We start from the raw sequence: 23,899 nt of genomic DNA, 5'->3' as shown, positions 1-23,899 counted from the left end.
TAAATAAAAAAGTATTTGAGCATGGAAGTGCATAATAGATTTAGAATTTGTAGAAGGCAAACAATAAAAAAAAAGGTTTTATTTTTTTCACTTTTAGTTGACTTTTTTACCATATCAAACCGATTAAATTGATAAACAACTGCAATAAAATTTTAAAATCACTTCATTAAACAATTAGCTGATTAAAAAAGCAAAAGTATCAGTTAATTTTTCCCTGGACATGGAAATTAACATTATGTTTTGTTAACTTAAAATGTTTATATATAAACATTTTACATTTTTGTTTTGAGGAAATTTTAGAGATAATAAATATTTAAAATATTTAAAATATGAATCTCTTGTTTAGAAATAATTTTATTTCTAAAAATAAATATTTTTTTAATTTTTTTTATATAAAAATTTAATTAAATGGAAAAGGATTATAAATATAAAGTATAAAATTTTATGTTATTATAATTTTATATAAAAAATTTAAAATAAATTACTTATAAAATAATTATTATTATTTTAATTTGAAGAATTGAATTTGAAGTCTTCAAAATGCCGCTTTCTTAATACTCTAAATTGATGAATTTTAAAAATTTGATAATTAATATTTTTTATTACGCATATTATCTTTGATTCATTTTAAAAATTTCATGTATATCATTATTTAAATATTAAAATATTTCCTTCACATGATAAAAATATTCAAATTATATTATACTTACCTCCTCTTAAATTACAATATAGACCTTATGTGTATTTTATTTATTGAAAAAACAAGTTAATCTCTCTTTTTTTTATTTCATCAATAAAAAAATATTTATAATTAATTTATTGTTGATCTAAGTTTCAATAGAAATAATTTAATCCTTACATTTTGATCAAATCAATAATTTAGTCTCTATATTTTAAAAATCAAACAAATTAGTCTTAACACATAAATACATTATTTGCACAATATAATAAATATAATTTTTCATTAAAATATCTTTTGTGCATCATAATTAAATATATGTATTCATATTTATAATTTATAGACTACTAAATATGTATGAGTGATAAAACACATTTAAAATTAGTGTGATTAAAATAACTTTTTATATTTTTTATTAATTTATTATTATATTTTACATATAAATATTATATTGACCAAATTAATAAATTTTATTATACGATAATAATTTGTATAAATTAAATAAATAATTGAAATGACTTCAGATACTATAACCTTTTTCCTATGCTCCTTAACTTTCATGTTCTATCTAAAAGTAAAAAAAAAAAAAAAAAATCCCATTTCTGGAGTGAGTTGATGACAAATGAATTAATATTTTACAATAACGTAATCTCATTAAATTATAAAATTTAAAAAATTGTATAATAGCCAACAAAGTTCAGCTAAGAATATTTCTATGAATTAGATAATCACAAGAGTAATTGGACATGGTCAACAAGTGACTCAGTCAGCTCATCTTCTAAAGCTTTAAATAGAAAAATCAAAATGAAGAAACAATTAAAGAATCAACATGTGCGATTCTTGATCTTAATCTCAGCTCAAATGCCTCTGTTCATGTCAGAAGAAGCTGATGACATGTTCAAACGAGAATTGTGCTGTTTTTACTCTCCTAAATAGTCCTAGTGATGAGAGTTTTCAGAACTGGTAATTCCAAAGGTTTATTTACCAATGTAGGCTATGAAGAATCAGAAAGATGAACAAAACTTTATGGTTTTTTATGACAGAATGAAATTGATGGCAAAAAGATACAAAAGCAACTGCCCATCAGACAAAGCAACACACTATGTTGAAACTTTGTACGTTTCTCACCCCCTCTGATGCAAATGGTTACACACAGATTAACAATGGCAAGCGGCATTAACCTTATATATAAACACTTGGCAAAAAGGTTGGAAATAAGCATATCATAGTAATGTGCATCACAGAAAGAAGCAGCAAGTCATTAAGACAAAAAACTTCAATAGTGCGTGTAGTAGTAACCTCCTGGCTGTCTCAAACCACTGACCTGTGGCATCCCATAAGGCATCATCATAGATTGAGGACTCGGGCCATAGTACGCTGAATATCCGCTAATATTAGCCAAACCCACTTGGCCATGCATTCCATCCCTTCCATATTGTTTCCATATCTGCTGTTCCTGAAGCAGCAAGTGCTGCTTCCTCTCCATGTCTGCTATCTGCACATATGAAGGGGGTGGAACTGCAAGGGATGCAGCAAATGGATCATGGTTCCCAACTGGCTGGACCGTCCCATCAGGTGCAGGCAATGCCAATACTGGCGTTGCACTCTTCCCTGGGCCAGGCAATGCCACACTACTTGCACTCCCACCACTCAATTGAGTAGCGTTCACATGCTGCCTCACTGCCCCGTGATCATACATTCCGTTTAATAGTAGTGGATCCATACCACCCCCTAAAATTGCTTTCTGATTGGATAGATTACTAGTGGATTCCACCAATGCCAATTCCCAGTCTGCTTTACCACTCTCAGCAGCTGGTGTCTGCCATGCTGAAGTCACTTCAGAATCTCCATTTGATGGGAATGCTTCCCATGAACCATTTGTACTGGCAATTGGTGGTCCAGAGAACAAAGCCAGAGCCAATTTGTTGCCCTGATCATCAGCTGAAACTGCATCATCCCTCAAATTCACCAAATCTTCTGTGACCTGCTGCAGTTGTGGCTTTGGCCGTGGCTCTGGAGGGGGTCGAGAGGTATAATTCTCTGGTGGAGGAAGAGCCTTGACCTCATTCATATCTGGTTCCAATTCTTGCTTAATTGGAACCTTCTCCTCCGTACTTCTCACAGGACTCTTAGATGGCATGTTAGTCTTTTCTTTCAAAAATCCTTCAAGTGTTCCCAACAGCTGATCGGTAATTCTCTGCACGGCAGGGAACTCAGATGATCTTGCAATCCCAACATCCTTGCACCAACCATAAAACCCAACAAGTTCATCTATCATCCTTGCTGCACTAACATACATATCAAATCCCTTAACACAACCTGCATACTCCATCTCAGTAAATCTATCCAACACCATCCCCAATGCCACGCATATATCAACATAAAGACCAAAACTCTCCTTCACTACCCTGTAAATTGACACGAGAATCAACCTGCTATTCTTAGCCATCCCCGTTGGCCTACAAGCCAAAACTCTATCAAGCATCCTCAAAAGCTGGTTCAATTTGTTCAAAATCCTCTCTGGCCTCATTTGTCTAATTGGAGTAGCCTCTCTCCTCTGTTCTTTTCCAACTGAATCATCATTCAAATCACCATAAGACCTTGATCTGGGCATCCCATAATCAAAATCGTCCCTATATTCTCTTTGTCCAAACCCATCATCACTCTCATCATATTTCCTTTCACTGGCTTTCAATTTTCTCTCAGAAATTGCAACCTCAAGTTTCTCATCAAGATACATTGCATAAAACCTGACAAATGCCGCATGATCCCAGGAATGGGAGTGTGCCTCATCTCTAAAACCCGACATATTCAAAACACGCATCCCACTCCTGGTGGCATACACAATCTCCTCCTCAAATGAAGGGTGGCCATCGACCAGAAGCCTATGAAGAAGCATCAAAGCCTTGATGGCCACAATCCAATCATGGGTTTTGCTTAAGCGTCTAGATACAGTAGCCACACAAGCACTAACATAACCCCTAGAATAAGAAGTAAGGTTTATAATCTCTCTAATGTACTTCTCATCGGCAGGGTCTTCATCATGGCTAGTAACTTTAACGACCAAAACTTCGAGGTCCGGCGCTATGTTACCAGCGACTTTGGCTATGCTTATGCTTGTTTGATCTTTGACGGCGCCGATCGCTTTGCGGATGGTGCTGGTTGCCATTTGTGACCAAAGTGTTTGATACTGAAATTGAAGTTGAGACGTAGTTAAATTCTTCATCTGGAATTAATTTATCATATACACAAATGAAATTGCTAGAATAAGGAAAAGGGAAAGTACCTCTTCTGTGGTCGGAGTTGCGCCGACAATCGGGAGATCTTTTGACCGGAGTTGAAGATCCGGAGAATCCAAAGGAGGAAAAGAAGATACTGTAGTAAAGCGCGTATGTGAGAATGTCTCTCCGCGTGGGCGGGTAGTGCTCTGCGGGCTGATTGAAAAAGGAAGCGTGATTTTGGAGGATAATAAAGGCGCTAATTACTAATTACGATAAACGGTGTCGTTTCATTTTTAATTTTTTTTAATTTTTCACCTTGATAATAATGTCACCACCCTTACTAGAGTTGGGAAAGGACGGTAATTATGAAAATTATTATATTTAAATTTATTCTAAATTTATTAAAATTTATTTTAAATTATTTACATTTATTATTATTTGAATAATTTTTTAAAATATTTAAATATTATTTATTTAAAATATAATATACAAAATATATAAATATTATAAAAAAATATATTTTATATTTAATTAAATTTAAATTTTAATTATATTATTATCTAAAACAATCTCAATTTGAAAATATTCGACGCTATTACGCATCCATGACAGTAAACCCGCAACCGCCAATTTCCCGCCGAAATAGATTTCCTTCTTCTCGAGTTCACCCACCGATTCAACTCGATCAAAAGCCAAGCCAAGCCAAGATGTTTATCCTCCGAGTCCACTCAGTGGACGTCGATCACCCTCTCACTCTCCAGGAGTCCACCTTCTCCACTACCCAATCAAACCCTATCCCTAACCCTAAATAAAGTGAAAGAAGAGGCGTAGTGCAAGTCTATGAAAACGCATAGCATAGCAGTGCTTATTGCCAAACCTTAGCTCTCGATCCACTTCTCTCTTCGTTGACGCTGTTCCCAACTACCTCTCCGCTTACGATTTCATCCGTTTCTGCGACTCCCACATCCACAATGTCCATGAGCTCCTCTTCATCAGGTATCCATCAAATCAGTTTCCTTTGTTTTCGTTTTCCTTTTTAAAAATTTTGAGAACATGATATCTTGAAATTTGGATTTTTTTTTTGGCTCTTATCTAATTTTATTTCCATTTTGGTTAAATATTGAGAAATTTTGTTGAGGTGAAGAGGAAATGTAAAATCATGAATGCTTTATGTTGTTTTAAAAAAGAAAGGAAAAGAAATTCCGATGATAAGTATGCAAATATGAATCCTAACAGTGGTGTAGTTGATTGATAAATAGAGGAAATTGAAAGCAAATAAGATTTTGTATCAAGTAAAAATTGAAAGATTAACTCCAAACAGCATTAAAATTTCTTTTCAAAATTACGGGGTTAACAGACAGAATAATAGCTGATCAGGGTTGAATGAATTCTGGTGTTAAAAGACTTAAAAGTCTTGTTTGGCTACCTCGATGGTATGATACCGGGGTATCACAGACGAATGACACGTGGGATAGTGTCCAGAGGCATATGGTAGAGGGTACGGATACAATTGAATGTACTGGGCAGTTTGGTGTCCAAACGATGTCTGAAGGGTCACTTGATACCATCAGCAAGACAAGGGCGGAGGTCAGAAAGCTAAAGGGGAGTATTCCCTAATGGCACTAAGATGCTTAAGTTCGTGAATTTAAAAGTCTAGACAGAAAATTGACAACAAAGAGAATATAATAAAAGTGTGAGAGTTTGAATGTTTTATCTTATGGAAACAAGACCTTATGCATTAACAGTTTGATCACCAAGGAAGTGTCAGATGTCCTAGGGACATAGATTTGTGATACTTTGTTCAATTTTAGTGACTTGTTATATGGAATATGTTTCTTTGTTAGCCCAATGGGTACTTCGGCTATAATAGTTATTGTGTCAGAGCAGAGATTAGCCTCTCACATTGGCTTATTAATGTGCTTGTCCTCACGTTAATAAATGACTCTCCATATATTTGCAAGAGGGGTACTTTTATCTTGAATATGATTTAGAGGGGTTTGACTCGGATGTGGTTGACTTTTCAAATGTCCAATATGATTTTCTAACCAAGTGGACTATATGGGCTTCAACCATCCATTTAGCTCTGCCATCTTCACATATGAGTACAGCTCTTTTCATACATACGGTTACTTTGCTCTATGAACTTCCACCTGTTGTCAATGCAGGAGCTACCTGAATATTTTTAAGCGTATCAACTACTAAGGTACTAAGAAAGAGAGGATGGCAGAAGGATAAATGCAAGTCTTTTATATGATTTTTGCATGAAAAGTGAGAAGGGATTGCCTCAAACTAGACCAAAACTGGTGTTTGGATGAGTTGATGAGGGGATTTTTCTTCTTTTTATGGTCATTGTTGTTTATTTTGATGGAATGAATGCACGACTAGTTCTCTAAGTTAGTATCTTATAGTATCTTAAGTTTTTCTTCGTGTTTTCTGTTTGTGTGTACTTCTTATAAAAATTTAATAAAATTTAAAGTTTTATTTGACATTAAATTTTAAAGTTTAAAACTTTTTTTATGAATAAAAATACTATTTTAGATGCTATTAAGAAAAATAATTTGAAAAAAATTAATTTATTATTTTAATATTCTTATAATTAAAATTAATTTAATTTAATTTTTAATTATTTTTTAACACTCTAACTAATATATTTAAAAAAATAATTTTCTCAAAACACCAAATAGGCCCTAAGATAACGTCTCTCGATAATTTTCAAGGAATGATGGGATGAAAGATCAGATAGCGTGTTAATCAAGCTAAATGATCAAATGATAGCTGATGGATTTTTTGGCAACTTCAATAGGAAGCGATTTTCTCCTGAGGTGTGTTTGTATTTTTTTTTTTTTTTTCACTTGTGGGTATTTATTTATTTATATAAATATTTTTTATTAGCTTAATGTTTAATTTCACCATATACTTACTGAAATGTTCAATTTAGTTAATATTTTAACTTTTTTTTTTAAATTAATATAAAAATTTTAATTTAAGTTCAATTTAGCTTAAAAAAATAATTGAGTTTCTTGATTTTTAGATTAAATTAAGAAATTGAACTTTTTATTTTATTTAAATCAATAAATTATGAAATTTTGTCCATTGAATAAAATGTTGAAATTTACTAAATTGAACGTCACAATAAATACAGGACTGAAATTAAATATTTAGCCAAATTTATTTATCATGATCGTGAAAGTTAATGAAATGATGCCTTTTGAATAAAGAGAAACGCAGCAGTTAGCAAAAGTGGAAGGAAGGGTGCAATAGCTGTGCTGGCTAGAGATATGAAAGGTATTATTCTTGATTGGCAGAGTAGAATTACCTATGAACAAACCAACCCTCTAGTCCTGGAAGCTTTAGCTTTTAGGGAAGCTGTTATTTTGTCCAGAAGACGTGGTTGGAGTTCAGTCATCTTTTAAGTGATGCTCTGGTTGTGGTTCAAGCTCTTCGGGAAATGTCTACCATGCTGGAGATTCAAGATATTGTAAATGATGCTTTGCAATTTAGTCAAGGCTTAGATCAGTTCTCATTTAATTTTGTCAAAAGATCATGTAATTTTGCTGCTCATTGTCTTGCACAGAAACCGCTTTATGACCAGTTGTTTCTGTGCAATCCCATGACATAGGCTGCTTTCTTTTGTTCGTTGATGCTGTTGGGCTTTCTTTGAAATGATATCTTTCGTTAAAATAAAATAAAAAAGTGTTGTATTACTTGGCCACAATGGTCACATGCCAGCCCAGCAAGGAGCCTTTCGCTGAATAGTTAAAGAGTTGTGGGGTTTGTTGCAGTAAGCGGTAGAGTAAGAAGATTCGGATGGCTTCGTTTGTATTCTTGTAACTAGCTATAAAAGAAGTAGAATAACTGTCAATGATCAGCTTTAAAATTTTGATGAATAAAGTCTCAAGAGTTCTCGCAAATATCGTGTGTTTTTCTCCTTTACTTATGTGTTAATCTTTTTGGGTCATAACATTTGATATCAAAGCCACATGTTCTCAAGAGGAGATTGCATCGAGGCGCAGCGGCGGAGCTCAAATCTATGAATGCAGGGTTGGGTCACCAAAATGTGGAAGAAGGCCAAGGAACGGTAAATGATGGTAATAATGGGGAAATCAATGTGGAGGAACAGCCAAATTGAAATTTCCTCGTTTTGATGGTGAAGGGAAGTTGGGAAGATTGTAACAGAAATAAGGTCATAAAATAAGCTCAGTAGAAGATGGAAGTGGAGGCTCTTCGAAGAATTGCATAGTTAGAACACAAGCACACACAAGTTAGTAACAAGAATAATTCACCATTAAAACCATGATAATTTTAACAATATTTGTTCTTATATAACCTACACACACACACCACATCCGATGTCAAATCCCAAAAGACCGACTCACTAGCGATTCTCAACCTCACATGAAAACAACACACACATAAACATGGATTAGTAATACGAATGAATCACTATTAAAATCATGACAATTTTAACAGTCCTTATTTTTATATAACCCACACACATATACACACTACATTCGATGTGAGATCCCGAAGTCGGAAAAAAAGAAAAGAGATGATAATGACATTGTATTTGTATAATAATGAATTGGAAAGATAACTGCTGCTGCTCAAACTAATTAATTAGATCACTATCTTCCAAACTACCATAAAAATGAACATATGAGTAATGACACAGCCACTGCTCCCAGCCCAACCAACTCATTAACTTCTTCACAAAAAAGAACCTTTCAAATTCTATTTTTGACTCTGAATTTACACCATAAACATTCATGCTCCTCCAGTCATTCTCATTGAAGGGAACCAAAGATACCATCCTTTGTAAACACTATAGTTATGATATATATCATCTGTCAGGTTGAGCTGAAGCCATAGCTGAAGTATACTAAACCTATAACACCTAATTTCCGCAGCTTCCCCTCGAAAATCACATTGTGGTGGGCCCAGGGAGCGGGATCAGAAGGAACGGATACATACACTCAAGGTACTTGGTGAAAGCCATGCATGCAGTAGTCACCTTTGAGCTTGTTCTGAACCAGCTGCACCAGAAGCCGTACTAGGACCAGCACCATTTTCAACTGGAGGGGAGGTGCCCCATTTTCCTTCTGTCTCCAATGGTTCAAGCACATGGACTCCTCCATCTGTTAGCCCTAATGCAAACTGATTGGACTCAGTTGGATGTGCAGCAATGACAAGAGGGTATACCCTCAAGCTGTAAAAACAACCTGGTCAGATGCTTCAAACAAAAAACATATTGGGATTTAAAAAAATAATAATAAAAATAAAAACCGTACCTAGGGTTGGGAGGCAAGTACGCAGTAGGATTTATTCTGCACCTTAATGTGAGTGTTGAAGCAGTAAGAACACCCACACTGCCATCTTCAAAGCTAACATATATTGACTGGCTATCACAGGAATATGTGGCATGTGTGATTGGACAAGTTGCTTCTCGAGATAACCTCTGTTAGAAACAATATAGTTTCATAAGAAGAACATCAGCATTCAGCAGCCTTAACTGAAAAAATGATCCCATACCACATTGATAAAACAGGAAAATTAGACCTGATAGTGGCCAGGGTTGGGTTTAAGGTTTTGTCAAACCTTAAAGAGCCCAAGCCTGAAAGCCAATGAATTTCTCAAGTTGGACTCCAGATATGCTACGAAAAAGAAACAGAACACACAAAATGATCCCCAAACAATAATGGCATGTGTTCTTATTATTTGCATCAACTAAATTATGTCCAATGATTAGGGTCAATATGATGTAATTCCCAATGTCACACAGCAAATATGAGATAACCAATGAAATGTGAAAAAACTAAAATTCCCCAAACATTATATTCTTTTCTCAAACCTGTTGGCATTCTAGTTTTGGTGCTTCGTATATAGCTATTTGAAATTCGTGAACTGCCAGCAGATGCGTCTGGTCAAGGTGAAATTGAACCCTTGTATCAGCAAGAGAAGCTGAACCTCTTCCAGGTGGAACTTGCAAGAATTTACTAGCCTGCTTCTCCCACACATCAGTGCTCCAAACACACAACTGGATAGAGAAGAACATATGCAGAACTGAGTAATTTGAACATGGAACACTAATATATTTTACAAAGATTTCTTGGCTTAAGACAAAATTAAGATAAACATTATTCGGTAGGGAAACTATATAACAATAGTATTGAGAATGCCTCGATGCAAGCCAAGTAAAAGTACATCTAGAGATTCATTTTATAGAATCATTATCCAGATAAAGGTGCAATTGCAGTCCCCAGTCAAATGATCCCAAATCATGTGGGAAGTGAAAATTTTATTAGCTGATAACAAATTCAAAGAAAATTAGACTTAATAAACAAAAGAATTTTCACCTGCTATATCAGTCTCCAGATCTTTTGTCCATGAGTTGCTTTTAACTTTTGCAGATTAATTAATGGTAATTATTCTTACCTGGGCATCAGCTCCAGAAGAGACGAGCACATTTAGTGAGTGAGAAAAAGCGAGGCCTGTAATTCTTTTCTGATGACCTTTCAACTTTGTTTTAACCTGAGATACAAAGCATGCAGATTATCAATAGTCCTGTGTTTCCACATTCAGCAAAAATGTAAGATTCAGTTTTATTATTTAAACCTCATCAACGCGAACATTATAAATTTGGATGGAGGAATCCTCCATGCCAATTGCAATAATATTGTTGTCCTGGGGATGAAAAGCCAGAAATGTAGCAGCCGGTGGTGGGGCCATGAATGTCGTCATTGTCTGCAATTAAAGAGGCATGACAATAAATATAACAAGCAAGCCTACATTGGACAACAAGGGAAGATACATGCTGAAACCAACCAGAAAATATTCCACAACTAGCACTTTGCCACTTTCCCCTAAATATTTTACTTTAAGAAATATTTACTTTGTAATTTATACAAGCCAAAAACCTTTTTTTACATGTACCTTATATACATTTGGATTTCACAATAAATAATATCACGATAGGGCTGCTCCAAACTGATTCAAAATGTTAAAGGGCATACATTTTGGATTTCACAAAATATGATATCATGAAGGGGTGTGCATTATTCGGTTATAACTGAATAACCGAATCGAATCGATGAAATTCGACTATTTCGGTAAAAATAAATTCGGTTCGGTTTGGTTTTTAATTAGTAATAATAAAAATTTTCTGTTTTCGGTTTTCGGTTCCGTTACCATTGATTTGATAACCGAACAAACCGAAATAACCGAATTTCAATTACTTAATATATTAATTATAATTTTATTAATATTATATTATTTATAATTATTATTTTTATGATTTTATAATAATATTTAACTTTTAATTATTATCTTATTAATATTAAATTTTATATATATATTATTTTTTATAAATAAAAAAGAATATAAATATATTTTTATTAATGTTTTATTAAATAATTAATAATATAAAATATATATTTTATTTTTTTCTGTTAGTTCAGTTATAACCGATAACCAACCGAATATTTTCTGTTTCGGTTAATTTCAAATTTCTCTCAATTTCAGTTCAATTCAGTTAATATTTTTAGAGTTTGTTAACAATTAGGTTAGTTGAAAATTCGGTTGGGTTCGGTTCGGTTAACCAAATGCTCACCCCTAATATCATGATAAGGTTACTTCAAACTGATTCAAAATGTTAAGGGCAGATATTTGGGCCAACAAAATAAAGGCTGAAAATACTGTTGAGTTTGCTGGACTATCTCCATTTAGTTCCCCATGTACAACCTATCCAGTAGTTCCACCAAATAATAATAATAATCAATTGCAAATACAAAATGAGTTCAAAGAAAAGGGGCAAAAGCCATTTACCTTAAATGTCATCATATTGAAAAGAGATATTTTTCCCCCAGAAGCTGACATAACATAAGAATCATTCTTAGAAAGTGCAAAACAAGGAACAGCATCTTCAGGGTTTGTGTCACTCATATCATTAGTCATCAATATTCCACTAGAAGGTTGCCATAATTGTGGCACTACACTAGCAGTGGCCTACATGAGAAAACCATAATTAATGACAAGCTTTAGAAACAAAATAAATGTCACTCTTCTATGCATAAAAAGTAAGTGCCTTTTAACACCCCCCACCCACACACAAAAAGAAAAAAAAAAAAAAGAGTTATAATAATAATAATAATACCTTCCCACTAGGATTTCGATCATTTCTCTGCCATTTCCAGAGTTTGTGCACCGCATTTGACGCTAATGCCAATATAGCAAGTCCTGAATTTGTATAAATCAATCTAGAAACCTGAGAAAAAGTTGCCAAATAAAGAGCATATGATATTAACTTTGAGAACACGAAGTGCAATACTATCTAAAGGAAATAATTTACAAACTAAGCTGCCAGAGCAATGAGAACTATTAATTGAAGTAATTTAAATCTAGTGCTCAGTATAAATCTTGAAGCCTAGACCGCAGCTGACTAGTATTGGCTTAGGAAAAGCTTAAGCAATAACATGCCAGCTGGATACAACCTAGACTACACTTGAATGTGATAAAAGCCGACTTCATTCTAATATTATTGCAGAGAATGGACCATACCCTCATGGCTGTCAAATTGTCAGGGAGCCTCAGAGAGCGGCACTGTGATGGTTCATTTATTTCTGTCAATTTCCAGGTTCTAGAGGCTTCAACAGGCTCATCTGCAATTCTAGGTTTCACATCAACCAAACTTCGACTATCACTGTTCTGCAAAAACTCAAAAGAAAAATGCAAGAATTATGTTAATAATATGAAGACAGTCATAAGCTTCCAGATATTAAACAGGGCAGAGATATCAACACTGACTATTCCAACCACAGGCGTCACAGGAGCAGCTCTATCCAAAATGCTGGTTCCAACAGTAGCATTGACAGAAGTAAAATTGCTTATTGCTGGTGCCTGTGTGTAAATCATGTATTAAGCAACATACTTCATACTTGCAGAAGATTTTCCACGTTCAAGAAATTTAATTAAAATTAAGAACTATAAACTTTACCTTCACAACAGCAGCAGAAGCAGCTCTAGAAGCATCAAATGTACGATCCACTGTCCGTAGCAGCCTGATACCATCTGAATTGGCTAGAATTTTAATGCTATTGTCATTTGTTGAGACAGCTAACAATGCCCCTTCCTTGTTGAATCTAATACAAGGAGAAGCCTGCAGATTTATGAGAATAAGAAAATTAGCCAGAAAGAAAGTGAATCAGATAGATAAAAAAAGAAATGATGTCCCTTAAATATTACCGGCAATCCACCCTCTGCATCAATGCTTGTCAACAGGTTGACATTGTCCATGTCCCAGAATTTAACTGCAAACTCATCACCCGCAGCCAAGAAGCGATTCTTAGTGGTATCAAATTGGACAACTCCCACAGATCGTTTACCAAGACCAATATAAGCACGCTTAACAGTTCCTTCACTTTCATTCCACTCCACCAAGTGCGATTCTCCTCCTTTGTTTGTGCCACATGAGAATAACCTTCAGGAGCGGTTACAATCATGAAATAAATACTTAGTATACACTAAAATATCATAATATCAGAACAATAAAGTATGATTCACATACAAACCTTGTTCCATCAGCACTGTATGCCATTGTGGTAGGGGAGTGGCCTGGCGCATCATAGTCAACTCTAGAACCCAGGTTATCATACAACCATGCCTTTATCTTTCCATCAGTAGCCGTTGAAAAGATAAACTAATAAAAGTATAAAGTAAAAAAAAGGTGAACACAGTAGTTTAAGTAATCATTAATCAGATAATCTTGCGACAACAAAGATCAGCAAGCAAAAGAGAATAACAAAAAAAAAGACAAAATTAGAATACATATTAAAAGAAACTTTGGTAAAGAATTATGACATATTGGCCATCCTAGAAACCCTAATAGGTTGTGTTTTAAACTTCAAGGAATTCAAGTAAAAAGATAAGAAAAATAAAAAAAAAACTTCAACGAATTCTATGACACAAAAAGTCGCATGCTTAAGATCAAAATTTCACAAGTACACATTTTAGTCATTCATTTTTTTTTCTTAAAAAAAAAAAGCGAATAAAAATAAATAAGTTCACCAAAAAGTAAAAAAGAGAGGAAGAAGAAGAAAATAGACACACACACACACACACACACAACAAAATCTTGGAGATTACCCTTTTAAGAACTGCACAGAAACAGCAATCCAAAATTTACAAAAGGATTGCAATTCACGGCTAATGACCTAGTCCCCAGAAAATGAAAATGAAATAATCAATCTTTACACTCATCCAATGAAGGTTCTATATCTTCAAAAGTCTGCAAATTCTGCTGTCCAAGTCATTGAAAAAATAGCCAATGGAATGGCATCCTGTGTTTCTTTCCCGTTTGCCTCCACAATAAAAACCTTCCAAGTATTTCTCATTACATCTCCACATTCTCTGCATTGATCCATTGGTTACAAAAAACAAAGAGTACTCACTTATTCACAATGAAGGAAATGACTTCATTTCAGGATTCACCTTGTCCATTGCTAGAATTTTTTCCTGCAAAGCTTCCCAATAACAAAACCTCTCTACAGGGGATTTCATCTTCCTTGTTTCTGCTCCCATTCCAACAGCCTATCATTACAAGATTTCACACTAAATTCCTCACTCTTCTCAACAACAGTTGAACTTTATCATCCATTCTTGTACCTGCAGAGAACTCACAAAGCCTTTTTCCTAAATTCATAAACAATTTCCCAATCATGAGGCTCCCCCTTAATTATTTGGTTCCAAACCACTTGTCCTCTGCTCCTGCAACAGGAATTCTTAAAAGAACAACATCTCCACCAGAAACCAATGAGAAAAGCACTAAGAAATGATTTTTAAGGGGGGCCTCCCTGTATCAAGATTCATGTCAATGATATTTACTAGGAGTGTGTAGTTCTGGTTTGATTTGACATTCTTGAAACAATTTTATTATTTTTATGGAAATTCATACCTGAAATTACCATTTAAGTTTTAAAATTTATTGTTAATATACAATATATCATATAATATATATTTTAGCTATTTTTAATTATATAATCTTTAACTAGTGAAAAACCAAAACAATAAAATAAATTTGGTTTGGTACGGTTCTGATTGGGTTAGTACGGTTCTTCGATTCGATTCAAAACACCCAAAAACCACACACACCCCTAAATTATATACCATTGCCTACTCAAAATTGACAAAGAACTCCACCAAGCCTAACCTGATTCAAAATCTAAGTGTGAAAGCCTATAACCTCTAGATAGAAATCCAACCTTTTTCAATCCACCACATATAGCCTGTTGTCAATCCTCTTTTTTTTTTTAAAAAAAAAATCCCTCTTCAATGAATTGCACGACAATCTTCTAGGAGAGATATATTGAAAAACATTAAATTGGACAGACGTCCAGAGTCCCCATGACACTGGATAGTCCTTTAATTTATCCCTTCTGCTTTACATAGAAATTTGTTTTAGAAAAGGACATTAAGTACGTAGACAAATTTGACAGAGTGCTGTAATGAAATCAATACTCTCAGGAAGCATTTAATTAACATCAAAATAATCAATTACCTGAATATCTTCCTTGTGATGTGGACAGACAGAATATACAGGTGCTTCATGACCCTCAAAAGTAAAATTTGGATTTCCTGTAACTGGATCCCAAACCTGTCAAATTGAAGAACTCCTATAAGTGGCACCACCCTGCTTACAATAACTCATCAAATTAGCAAAATGAAACAAACCTTAATAACCCTGTCCTCGCCACAAGTGACAACACTTAGTCGCTTATTTGGATAAGAGAAGGCAAGATCACTAACACTCCCAACATGTGCTTCAATCTAAAGAAAATCAACAAGTTAATGGAAAATGAGCCATTATTAGGAGACAAACAAATAAAGTTATCCACATTTTTTATAAGAAAAATCCATATATTAAATATAGATGAGATTAACTAGTAACAGCATGACAGTGAGCTTGAACAGGATTGACTGGCCACACAAACCTCACGGTAGTTTTTTACATCATCACCGCCATGGTATGAATATAGGTGCACAATGTGCTTAGAGTATGCAACACCTGAAACAGAAAGGAAAAAGTAACATATCTAGCAACAAAGTTCATAGACTTTAATTTAAGAAGAATAGCGAATTCTTAGATGTTGGTAGCATTTGAACAATACCAAAAAGAGATCCATCAGGACTCCAAACCACACGGTTAACTGAAACATAGTCACTGGTGAGAGATGCCTATACAAGTATATGAAAGTTAGGCTTAGCATATAAACCTCAAGAAATCTCAAGTAATACTTTATGTTCCATAAACTTGATTAGAATAAAGGCCAAACCTGCAGACCCACTGAGCGTGCGCTGTCCCAAACCTTAAAATTCTTGATAGCAATCCTCTCCCTGCTACCCAACTCCCATACCATGACATCACCCATGTTTGTCCCAACTGAAATAATAAAACCAGGCATAATCTAGCATTCCAAAAAACTTGCCAGACTTGTATATATTCATTCAGCTAAGAGTGGAAGCATAAATATTGTTCCTATGCCCACAGGGCCTCACCTAGAAGTAAAATTTGTTGCACCGGATGGAAATCCATGCTCTTGACTGCTGAACCTTGATTCAAAGACATAACAAGAGTTTTGGGCAAGTCATCAGAAGAATAGGAGCTTTGTCCATGTGTCTGACTGGAGTATGCAATGGGCAGAATATTAATGGGTAGATTATTGACCTGATTGAATATCAAAGGAAAAATAACACAGAAGGAATTAGGAGAATTTGCCATTTGAAATTAGTTGAGAAAAAAATTATTCTAACCTCCAAAATGAGAATCCTAATCCTTCATTAGGATGTCGAAACAAACATATAAAAGCATTTGTGCATAGCCACATTAGCCCAACTCCTAAATCATATGAACAAAACACAGACAATAGGGTTTTCCCCTCAATCACATAGAACCAAACTTAGTAAGTCTCTCCCACCCTTCCACACACCCCCCCCCCCCCCCACCCCCCTTCAAAAAAAAAACCCAACCCAAAAAAAAAAAAAAAAAAGATGATACAAATAAACAAATATAAATCAGCCTAAGCCAGTTACCCAAGCACAGTATTAGAACACCAATCTTGGGATCTCAAAATCATGCCAGAACCTAGAATAAAATTCAACAGGTCAAAGCTTCACAAAACACTTATTATATCATATAAGTTAACCATAAAATTATATGGAAAATTATCGAAATAAAAGGTATACCTCATCTGATATTCCAAATGGCCTTGTTCTCTTCAATACATGTTCAGAATCTGCTGTTTGATAATCGATAGATGGATTATTTGTAGGAGTCCTAGGACGCTTTAATATTGCTGCTACCATTAAGACACAAACATGGGGGAAAAATAACAATTGGCACATGAGAAAATTCAAAAATCAATGGAATTGAAACAAGAATGCAATAGTGTTCAAGAAAGAGAGAGAGAGAGAGAGAGATTACGATCACCAAATTACAAATGACCATTTGAGCAAATATCATACCACAAAATTATTCATGAAACTTGTAATGGAAGGTTAACTGCGTATATTGTAAAATCTGTATATTCCTAATTAGTTTAGATTATAGAGCATAATTATAGGAATTTATATTCCTAAATAGAGCACATAATTGTAGTAATATTTGTACCAAGGTCATTATGAATGATATATGGAATTTTTCACTACATGTTATAAGAGCAATGAGGTCCAACAGCTATAGATTCGAGACCCAAAAGCATGGTGGGTTGTGCCTCAATGAGCTAGACCTGTGGGATGAGCCCTAGCGAACCAGACTCAAGTGGATCCATTGATTAGCCCAGCGAGCTAGACCTTGAGGGCAAACTAAAAAGAGTTAGACCTAAGTTAGACAGACTACCCCATGCAATAGCAAGAGACAAATGGGCTAGTGAGCCCCTGTGAGCCTGAGCTATACCCAGTTGCACTTGAAGAGGAGTGTTGAAATATCACTTGTAGGAACAAGTTCCGTGTTGGTAGCATACAAGAAAATTAAAAAGCATATAAGTGTCGACAAATCAAACCAAAATGGCTTATGGAGAGTCCATTTCAACGTGTAACCTATCAATTTGAAGATTCACACTCTCGGGTCCGTATTGACATATTCTCTACATAGTATCAGAGCTCAACAAAATATTATCTTACCCTACTAGGAGATCAACAACATATTCTCTCCTCATGAAACTATATCTTTTAGTTGGGTAACTTGGGGATTAACGAAGAAGACAAGCTTTGACCTTTGGTGCCCTATACCCACCTAACACACATTTAGCAATTCCTTTCCTCATTTTTATGAAGATCACAAAATAAAATTTCTTTTCTTTAAATTTTAACTCCTGTACCTTCTTTTCTTTCCTTCTTTTTCTCACCTTTTCTACATCATTCTTGAGTTTATTCATTGGATATTTATCTAATGACAATTGCATGTCTAGGTCATATACAACTCACTGAAACAGCTGGTTCAAAGGGACCCATGTTATCTACCTGCATTGTTAGGAGCAGATAAACCAATTGGACCAGCAGAAGCAGATGGGTGAGGGACAGGAGCTGGATTTGCCATCCATCCAGCAAGGGATGTTGGAAGAGCAGAAGGCGTGGGCTGAAATGGCTGAAAACATACAAACACGTGATCAAAGTTTTGTAATATTCTCAGAATTCAAACTGGCATAATTGCCGAAAACAGGCAACTCTTTTATACTTTTCTCACTTACACCATGTGCGCTCAGTGGCGGAAAACCCCCCGGTTTAGGCACCGCACCCATTAACGGATTAGTGACAGGGGATGGGGCACGTGCCCCATTCGGTTGCCCACAACTGTGGTCCACAAATAGGGTCTTTATATCAGGGTTAGGCCTTGGATTCTTACAAAGCTGATGCTGCCAATTTAAACTGCAATTCAGAACCGACAAAAGTAAGTAACCAACAAAAACTAGTATCTAGTAGTACAGAAATGACAAGAATTTCAGAAGGACCTCTGATTAATAAGTGTCCGCAATCTTGAATTCTTCAAGGTTGGAAACTGAAGCTTATCACGGAAAAGAGGATTTGCCTCTATCAATTTTTTTAGTTCAGCAAGCATTATGCCTCTAGCAGACTTAGTATCTCCATATTTAGATAGCTGTTCATTATCTCTGCAATTAAAGTAAAATTACAAGGTCGCACTGCCACAACATTATACCACATGTATAATTTGAATATCATCAACATAAAAAGTAAGCATGAAACTAGCACAAACAACCATTAAAAAAAAAAAAAAAAAAACTGACCTAAAGTTTTCCAATGTCAGTAGTTGTGTAATTTCTTTAAAAAGTTCTTCATTGAAAGCAGCGAACACTTTCAAGTCCTTCACTAAAACATCCACTGCTTTTGCACGATCCCGCCTAAAATTTATACTTAATTTTTAAGTAAAAGGGGAAATTTTTATAGGTGGATTTCATTTCTTAATCCACATCAATATCATAGATACCGAAAATGCATAAAAAAAATCAATTTGAATGAACTTTAAAAGCACCCACTTGTCTAAAGCTTCAAGGTACTTCTGCTTTCGAATCTCGAAGAAAATCTTCATGGAGTATCTGTTATCATCAACCTTTGTGAACCCTGATAGGTACTTCTCCACCTCATCCCACTCTCCATTTGTTACCATATCTTCAAAATACCTCATGTTGAAGAAAAACCCTGACTCTTGCTCCAATCTACACACACAATTAAAGCAAAACAATAATCCTTAGCACAAGCAAATTCACTAAATTCCAACCAAAAAAAGAAAACATAAGCGCAGAGAATCAGAAGCCTACTTGTGAACAGTCTCTTTGAATTTCTCTTCGTCAAGAAACTGAAGAATGAGAAACACAAGCTCTCTGCTAAGCGAAGACATAGTTTATTTCCTTCCTTCCTTGACTTTATATCTGCAAAAAATTCAAACGACACTCAGAGATCCAAAAACCCTCATAGATCAACACTTCCCACAAACCAACTAAAAACCCCTAAAATCACTCCCCAACAACACATCACCGACCAAAGAAAACCAAAATAACAAATTAAAGAAAACAAGAAAGCAAAATAAAAAAAGAAAAAGAACTCTAAAAATTTCAAACGACAATGGTCAAAAACAAAAGTAGATAAAATCAGAGACACGCATAGAGAATGAGAAGAGAATGATACGATACCTATGCACAGATCGGAGAATTTTTGGAGAAAGCGAAGAGAACGAGAAGACGTTTTTAGTGCGCTTTCTCTATTCTCCCTTTCTCATCCTTCTCTCTCTCCCAACTTGTTCTTCACTTTCTCTCTCCATTAGCACTCCTGGTGGGTATTTATACAGAAAAAAAAAAGTTAGGGATTTTGAAGAAAGAGAGAGAGAGAAATGGTATCAGACAAATTAAATACCGTGAGCGAGAGCTGCGAGACGATATGAACGATGGATAGTGTGATAAGTGCACAACCCTTGATAAGCCATAATGCTTATAAGAATGATAGGCCACTCGAATTATGTGAACTGATACGTCATATAGACTATGGGTGTAGTTAATACGCTGAATGGTGGATTTATTTCCAGGCTGTGGCTGGATTTGCGGGGTTTTCCGAGTTTTCGTACTTTGTTTAATATTATATATTTTATATATTAAATAATTAATAAATATAAAATATATATTTTATAATAATATATTTAAATTTTTATAAATTTAAATATTTTATAAAATTTATATTTTTTAAAATATGAATTAAAATATATAAAATTAAATAAATTTAAATTTCAAATTTAAATATTGTATTTATGGTTATCCCAATACGCGAGCGTATTTTATGTTTATTTTGAGTGGGAGACAAACAAGTTTCCTTCTATTCTAATCTATCATGTTTATCTGTACAAAATCTTTCTTTATATGTTTAACACTTTTCACTCAAATACAGCTATAAAGGTGAAAATAGTAATACCAGTAATTTATGGTTGAATTCAATTTATTTGGAAAAGTATTTCTCATATTTCAAATAAGATAAAAGTCAAAAAAATTAAAAATATATTCATAATGAAAAAATTATAAAGAGATACATTAAAAAAAAATTCAATTGGGAAGTTTATATGGTAATTTTACTTTTTTTCTATATAAATCTTATTTTATTTATAATTACTTTTAAAGTAAGATAATGATAAAATAAATGAAATGAACACAAAATAAAAATCAAGTAATTATTATTTAATATATTTCTAAAATTATACCATAGGATTAATTCAATTAATAAGGATAGAAGTTTCCTTTACTTAGCAATTATAATTCAACTTTGTTAAGGAAACATTATAGAATTATTTGTTTTAAATATACCAAGTCAATACGAGAAAATATTTTTAAAATCATATCGAGAGATGACTTAATCTCGTTATACAAAAATTAAAATGATAATATACCTAAAAATAAGTAACTACATCTTCTAGATAATTCTCCTAATAACAAAATACAACTCTCCCATATGAAAATGATGAAGTTAAAATTTTTTAATCCAATGAAATTAAATTACCTTCTAATTAGAGTTTATAAAAAATAAAATTATTATTTAATTTATATATTTTAATGAAATTTATTATTTAGTTCTTATTGTATTTTAAAAAAATATTTTATTTAGTTTCAGTATTTTAAATATTTAGTCCCTTTCGTCAAATTTGTTTGTTAGTCAATATTTATCAAATTACTATTAAATTCCTCTCTTTTAGTAAAATTAATTAATAGGATGTTATTAAATTTTATGTGCATCATTTTTATATTTTCTTTATTGAAAAATAATTTTTCTATAATATTGCCTTGATTACTTAGAGATTTATGAGAATTAATTAACCTTTTTATACATATAGTTTGCATCAATTTCTATCAAAAAATGAAAAATATAGAGAGGATGAGAGAGAGAATGGTGTGGGAGCAGAGGAAAAAAAATGTGAAGAGAGAAATAAACAAGAGTAATAGAGAAATAAGGGAGAGAAAGTAAAGATAGTTTAGAAATTAAAATAAAAAAAATAACATGAAAAATTAAAGAGATAATAAAATTAAATTATAAAATACTAATTAATATATTTTTAAAATATGTGAATTAATTAATTAATTTACTAAAATAAAGAGATTTAATAGTAATTTAATTGGTATTTAAATCATTTGAATAGCGAAAATTTTGATAAATTAAAAATACTAAATAATTAAAAAATAATAATAAAATTTTATTGCATGGAGTGGGCTTCCTAGACCACTGCAAATCTTATTTTCTTTAACGTTATGAGGTTATTTTCTTAACAGAAGAAGCATCAAAAGAAATAGATTTAACTTGTTCATGTTCTCAATGTCACCATTAGAAATGGTTTCACTAGCAATATCTGATCCATTGCTGAGCAGCTACACTCGTCAACTGTATGAATCTCAACTTCTGTACCAAACATGATTCCTTGTTCTCATCTTTGACTTCCTCATATAACCCTTGTTCTTAAAAGTCTCATTCATCAGCATAAACTCATTTTTCTTCTTAAGAAGCCATATGATTCTAATTTTTTTAACCTTTTCTGTGCTTTCCTCCCCTTTTAGCTTGCTGTTACTGAAAATTAGTACGTAATATCAGCATCACTTAACGGCGTTAACTTAAAAGTCTTACTCTTATTTATTAGATACAAAATATCTATTTATAAAAAACAACAAAAATGGGATTAAAGTTGAAAAATGTGTAACTTTAAGATATAAAATTATATTTTTTCTTTAGTAATATTTAAAAAACTTATGAGCATGATGTAAATAATAAAAATATTATTTAAAATTTTAAAAACTTTGATAATATTAGAAACTAGTAGTAATAATTTTCATTTATATTGAGATTAATGTGTATGTGTATATCAGACATACATATTAATTACATAACTGATTATATAATAAATTTATACTGCAATATAATCATCGATTATGGTGAGATTCACTACAATCGAGATTGTAACAAATAGTTGTACATATAATTTTTCCTTTTTCACTTAAACTACACTTGGAAACCAATCTTTCTTTGGTTTACATTAGGTTATTTTTCACTTAGGTAATAAATATCAAAATTTAGAATTCTAATAAAAAATTAAACTTTAAATTATCAATGCCACACAAATACATTCTCATCCTTTTATAATAATTTTCAAATAATATGTTATCAATTTTTCATGAAATGTTAAACTAGTTATTTGATAATTGGTAATGATTTTACATTAAAAACTTAAGGCAACTTGAGAACCACTTATAATTAACTAGTTTTTTTGAACGTTTTATGCATGTTATTTATATTCGTTATTTGTAATTTAATTTATTTTTATATAATTTTTTATTAATTATTCATATATGATTATAAGATCAAATATTATTAATTCAATCTAAATACTAATAAAATCAAACATATAAAACATAACTAAGTAATAATTGAATTTAAATAATAAAAATATTAGAATAATAATTACTTTTTTGATAACAATTATGATATTTTTTTACTTGTATCTTTAGTTTTATATATTGATTTGACATAAATTATTTTTAATGAGTAGTAAAAATTAAAATAAATTGATAGTCAAAATTATAATTGAAAGAGAAACTAATAATTAAAATTGCATTACATTAACTAATTTAACTAAATTTTGGATATATATTAAAAAAACTTTTAAAACCATGAAAAAATTATTAAAAAAAATTACTTATAATTATAAAAATTTGAAAAAAAATTAATATTAAGCCTTTAAATTACATATTATTATTTACTATTAATAAAATTGTTTGAGAGTTAAGATTTTTATCTATATAAGTATTTTTTTAAATAAGATTTACAATAAGACTAAGATTTTAATATGTTAATATTATTTATTGTAAATTAAAATTGTAAAATTAGCGTTAGTTTTATTTTATTTGCCTACATTAGTCAAAATTAAAATACAATTATAATAATTATTTTTTAATTTATTATATTGAACAATAAT

The 23,899-nt window shown here is 32.6% G+C and overlaps 2 protein-coding genes and 1 long non-coding RNA gene across 4 annotated transcripts; 1 reads left to right on the top strand and 2 right to left on the bottom strand.

Moving 5' to 3' along the window:
• Positions 1-1,692: 1,692 nt before the first annotated feature.
• On the bottom strand, positions 1,693-4,128 carry LOC110661237 (putative clathrin assembly protein At2g25430). The gene is made up of 2 exons (XM_021819813.2): positions 3,966-4,128; positions 1,693-3,869 (listed from the first exon to the last, which is right to left on the bottom strand). Exon 2 carries the CDS (start codon positions 3,846-3,848, stop codon positions 1,956-1,958), a length of 1,893 nt encoding a protein of 630 aa, XP_021675505.2. The 5' UTR covers positions 3,849-3,869; positions 3,966-4,128; the 3' UTR covers positions 1,693-1,955.
• A 355-nt stretch (positions 4,129-4,483) lies between these two features.
• On the top strand, positions 4,484-6,270 carry LOC110661227 (uncharacterized). Its single transcript, XR_002496085.2, has 2 exons — positions 4,484-4,896; positions 6,066-6,270. It is a non-coding gene; the product is annotated as an uncharacterized LOC110661227 (long non-coding RNA).
• Positions 6,271-8,450: 2,180 nt separating this feature from the next.
• LOC110661236 (topless-related protein 4) lies at positions 8,451-20,274 on the bottom strand. 2 transcript variants are annotated; one of them, XM_021819812.2, is made up of 26 exons: positions 20,094-20,271; positions 19,722-19,832; positions 19,440-19,619; positions 19,191-19,304; positions 18,897-19,055; positions 18,636-18,813; positions 18,409-18,532; positions 17,134-17,243; positions 16,447-16,615; positions 16,224-16,330; positions 16,059-16,125; positions 15,882-15,955; positions 15,622-15,717; positions 15,449-15,544; positions 13,464-13,591; positions 13,138-13,372; positions 12,890-13,051; positions 12,700-12,792; positions 12,454-12,600; positions 12,050-12,160; positions 11,722-11,901; positions 10,513-10,641; positions 10,333-10,428; positions 9,749-9,934; positions 9,189-9,355; positions 8,451-9,106 (listed from the first exon to the last, which is right to left on the bottom strand). In XM_021819812.2, the coding sequence occupies exons 2-26, from the start codon at positions 19,799-19,801 to the stop codon at positions 8,908-8,910; spliced, it is 3,387 nt and encodes a 1,128-aa protein (XP_021675504.2). In that variant the 5' UTR covers positions 19,802-19,832; positions 20,094-20,271; the 3' UTR covers positions 8,451-8,907. The 2 variants fall into 2 exon arrangements, with proteins under 2 accessions (XP_021675504.2, XP_057988129.1); XM_058132146.1 differs by lacking the exons at positions 8,451-9,106; positions 9,189-9,355 and adding an exon at positions 9,376-9,551 and having other exon boundaries at positions 20,094-20,274.
• Between the last annotated feature and the right edge of the window lie 3,625 nt (positions 20,275-23,899).

The sequence above is a fragment of the Hevea brasiliensis genome, chromosome 13 (assembly GCF_030052815.1).
Source record: "Hevea brasiliensis isolate MT/VB/25A 57/8 chromosome 13, ASM3005281v1, whole genome shotgun sequence".
NCBI classification, from domain to species: Eukaryota; Viridiplantae; Streptophyta; class Magnoliopsida; order Malpighiales; family Euphorbiaceae; genus Hevea; species Hevea brasiliensis.
The sequence above is the reverse complement of the archived record's forward strand: the minus strand, read 5'-3'. Positions and strand labels throughout refer to the sequence as shown.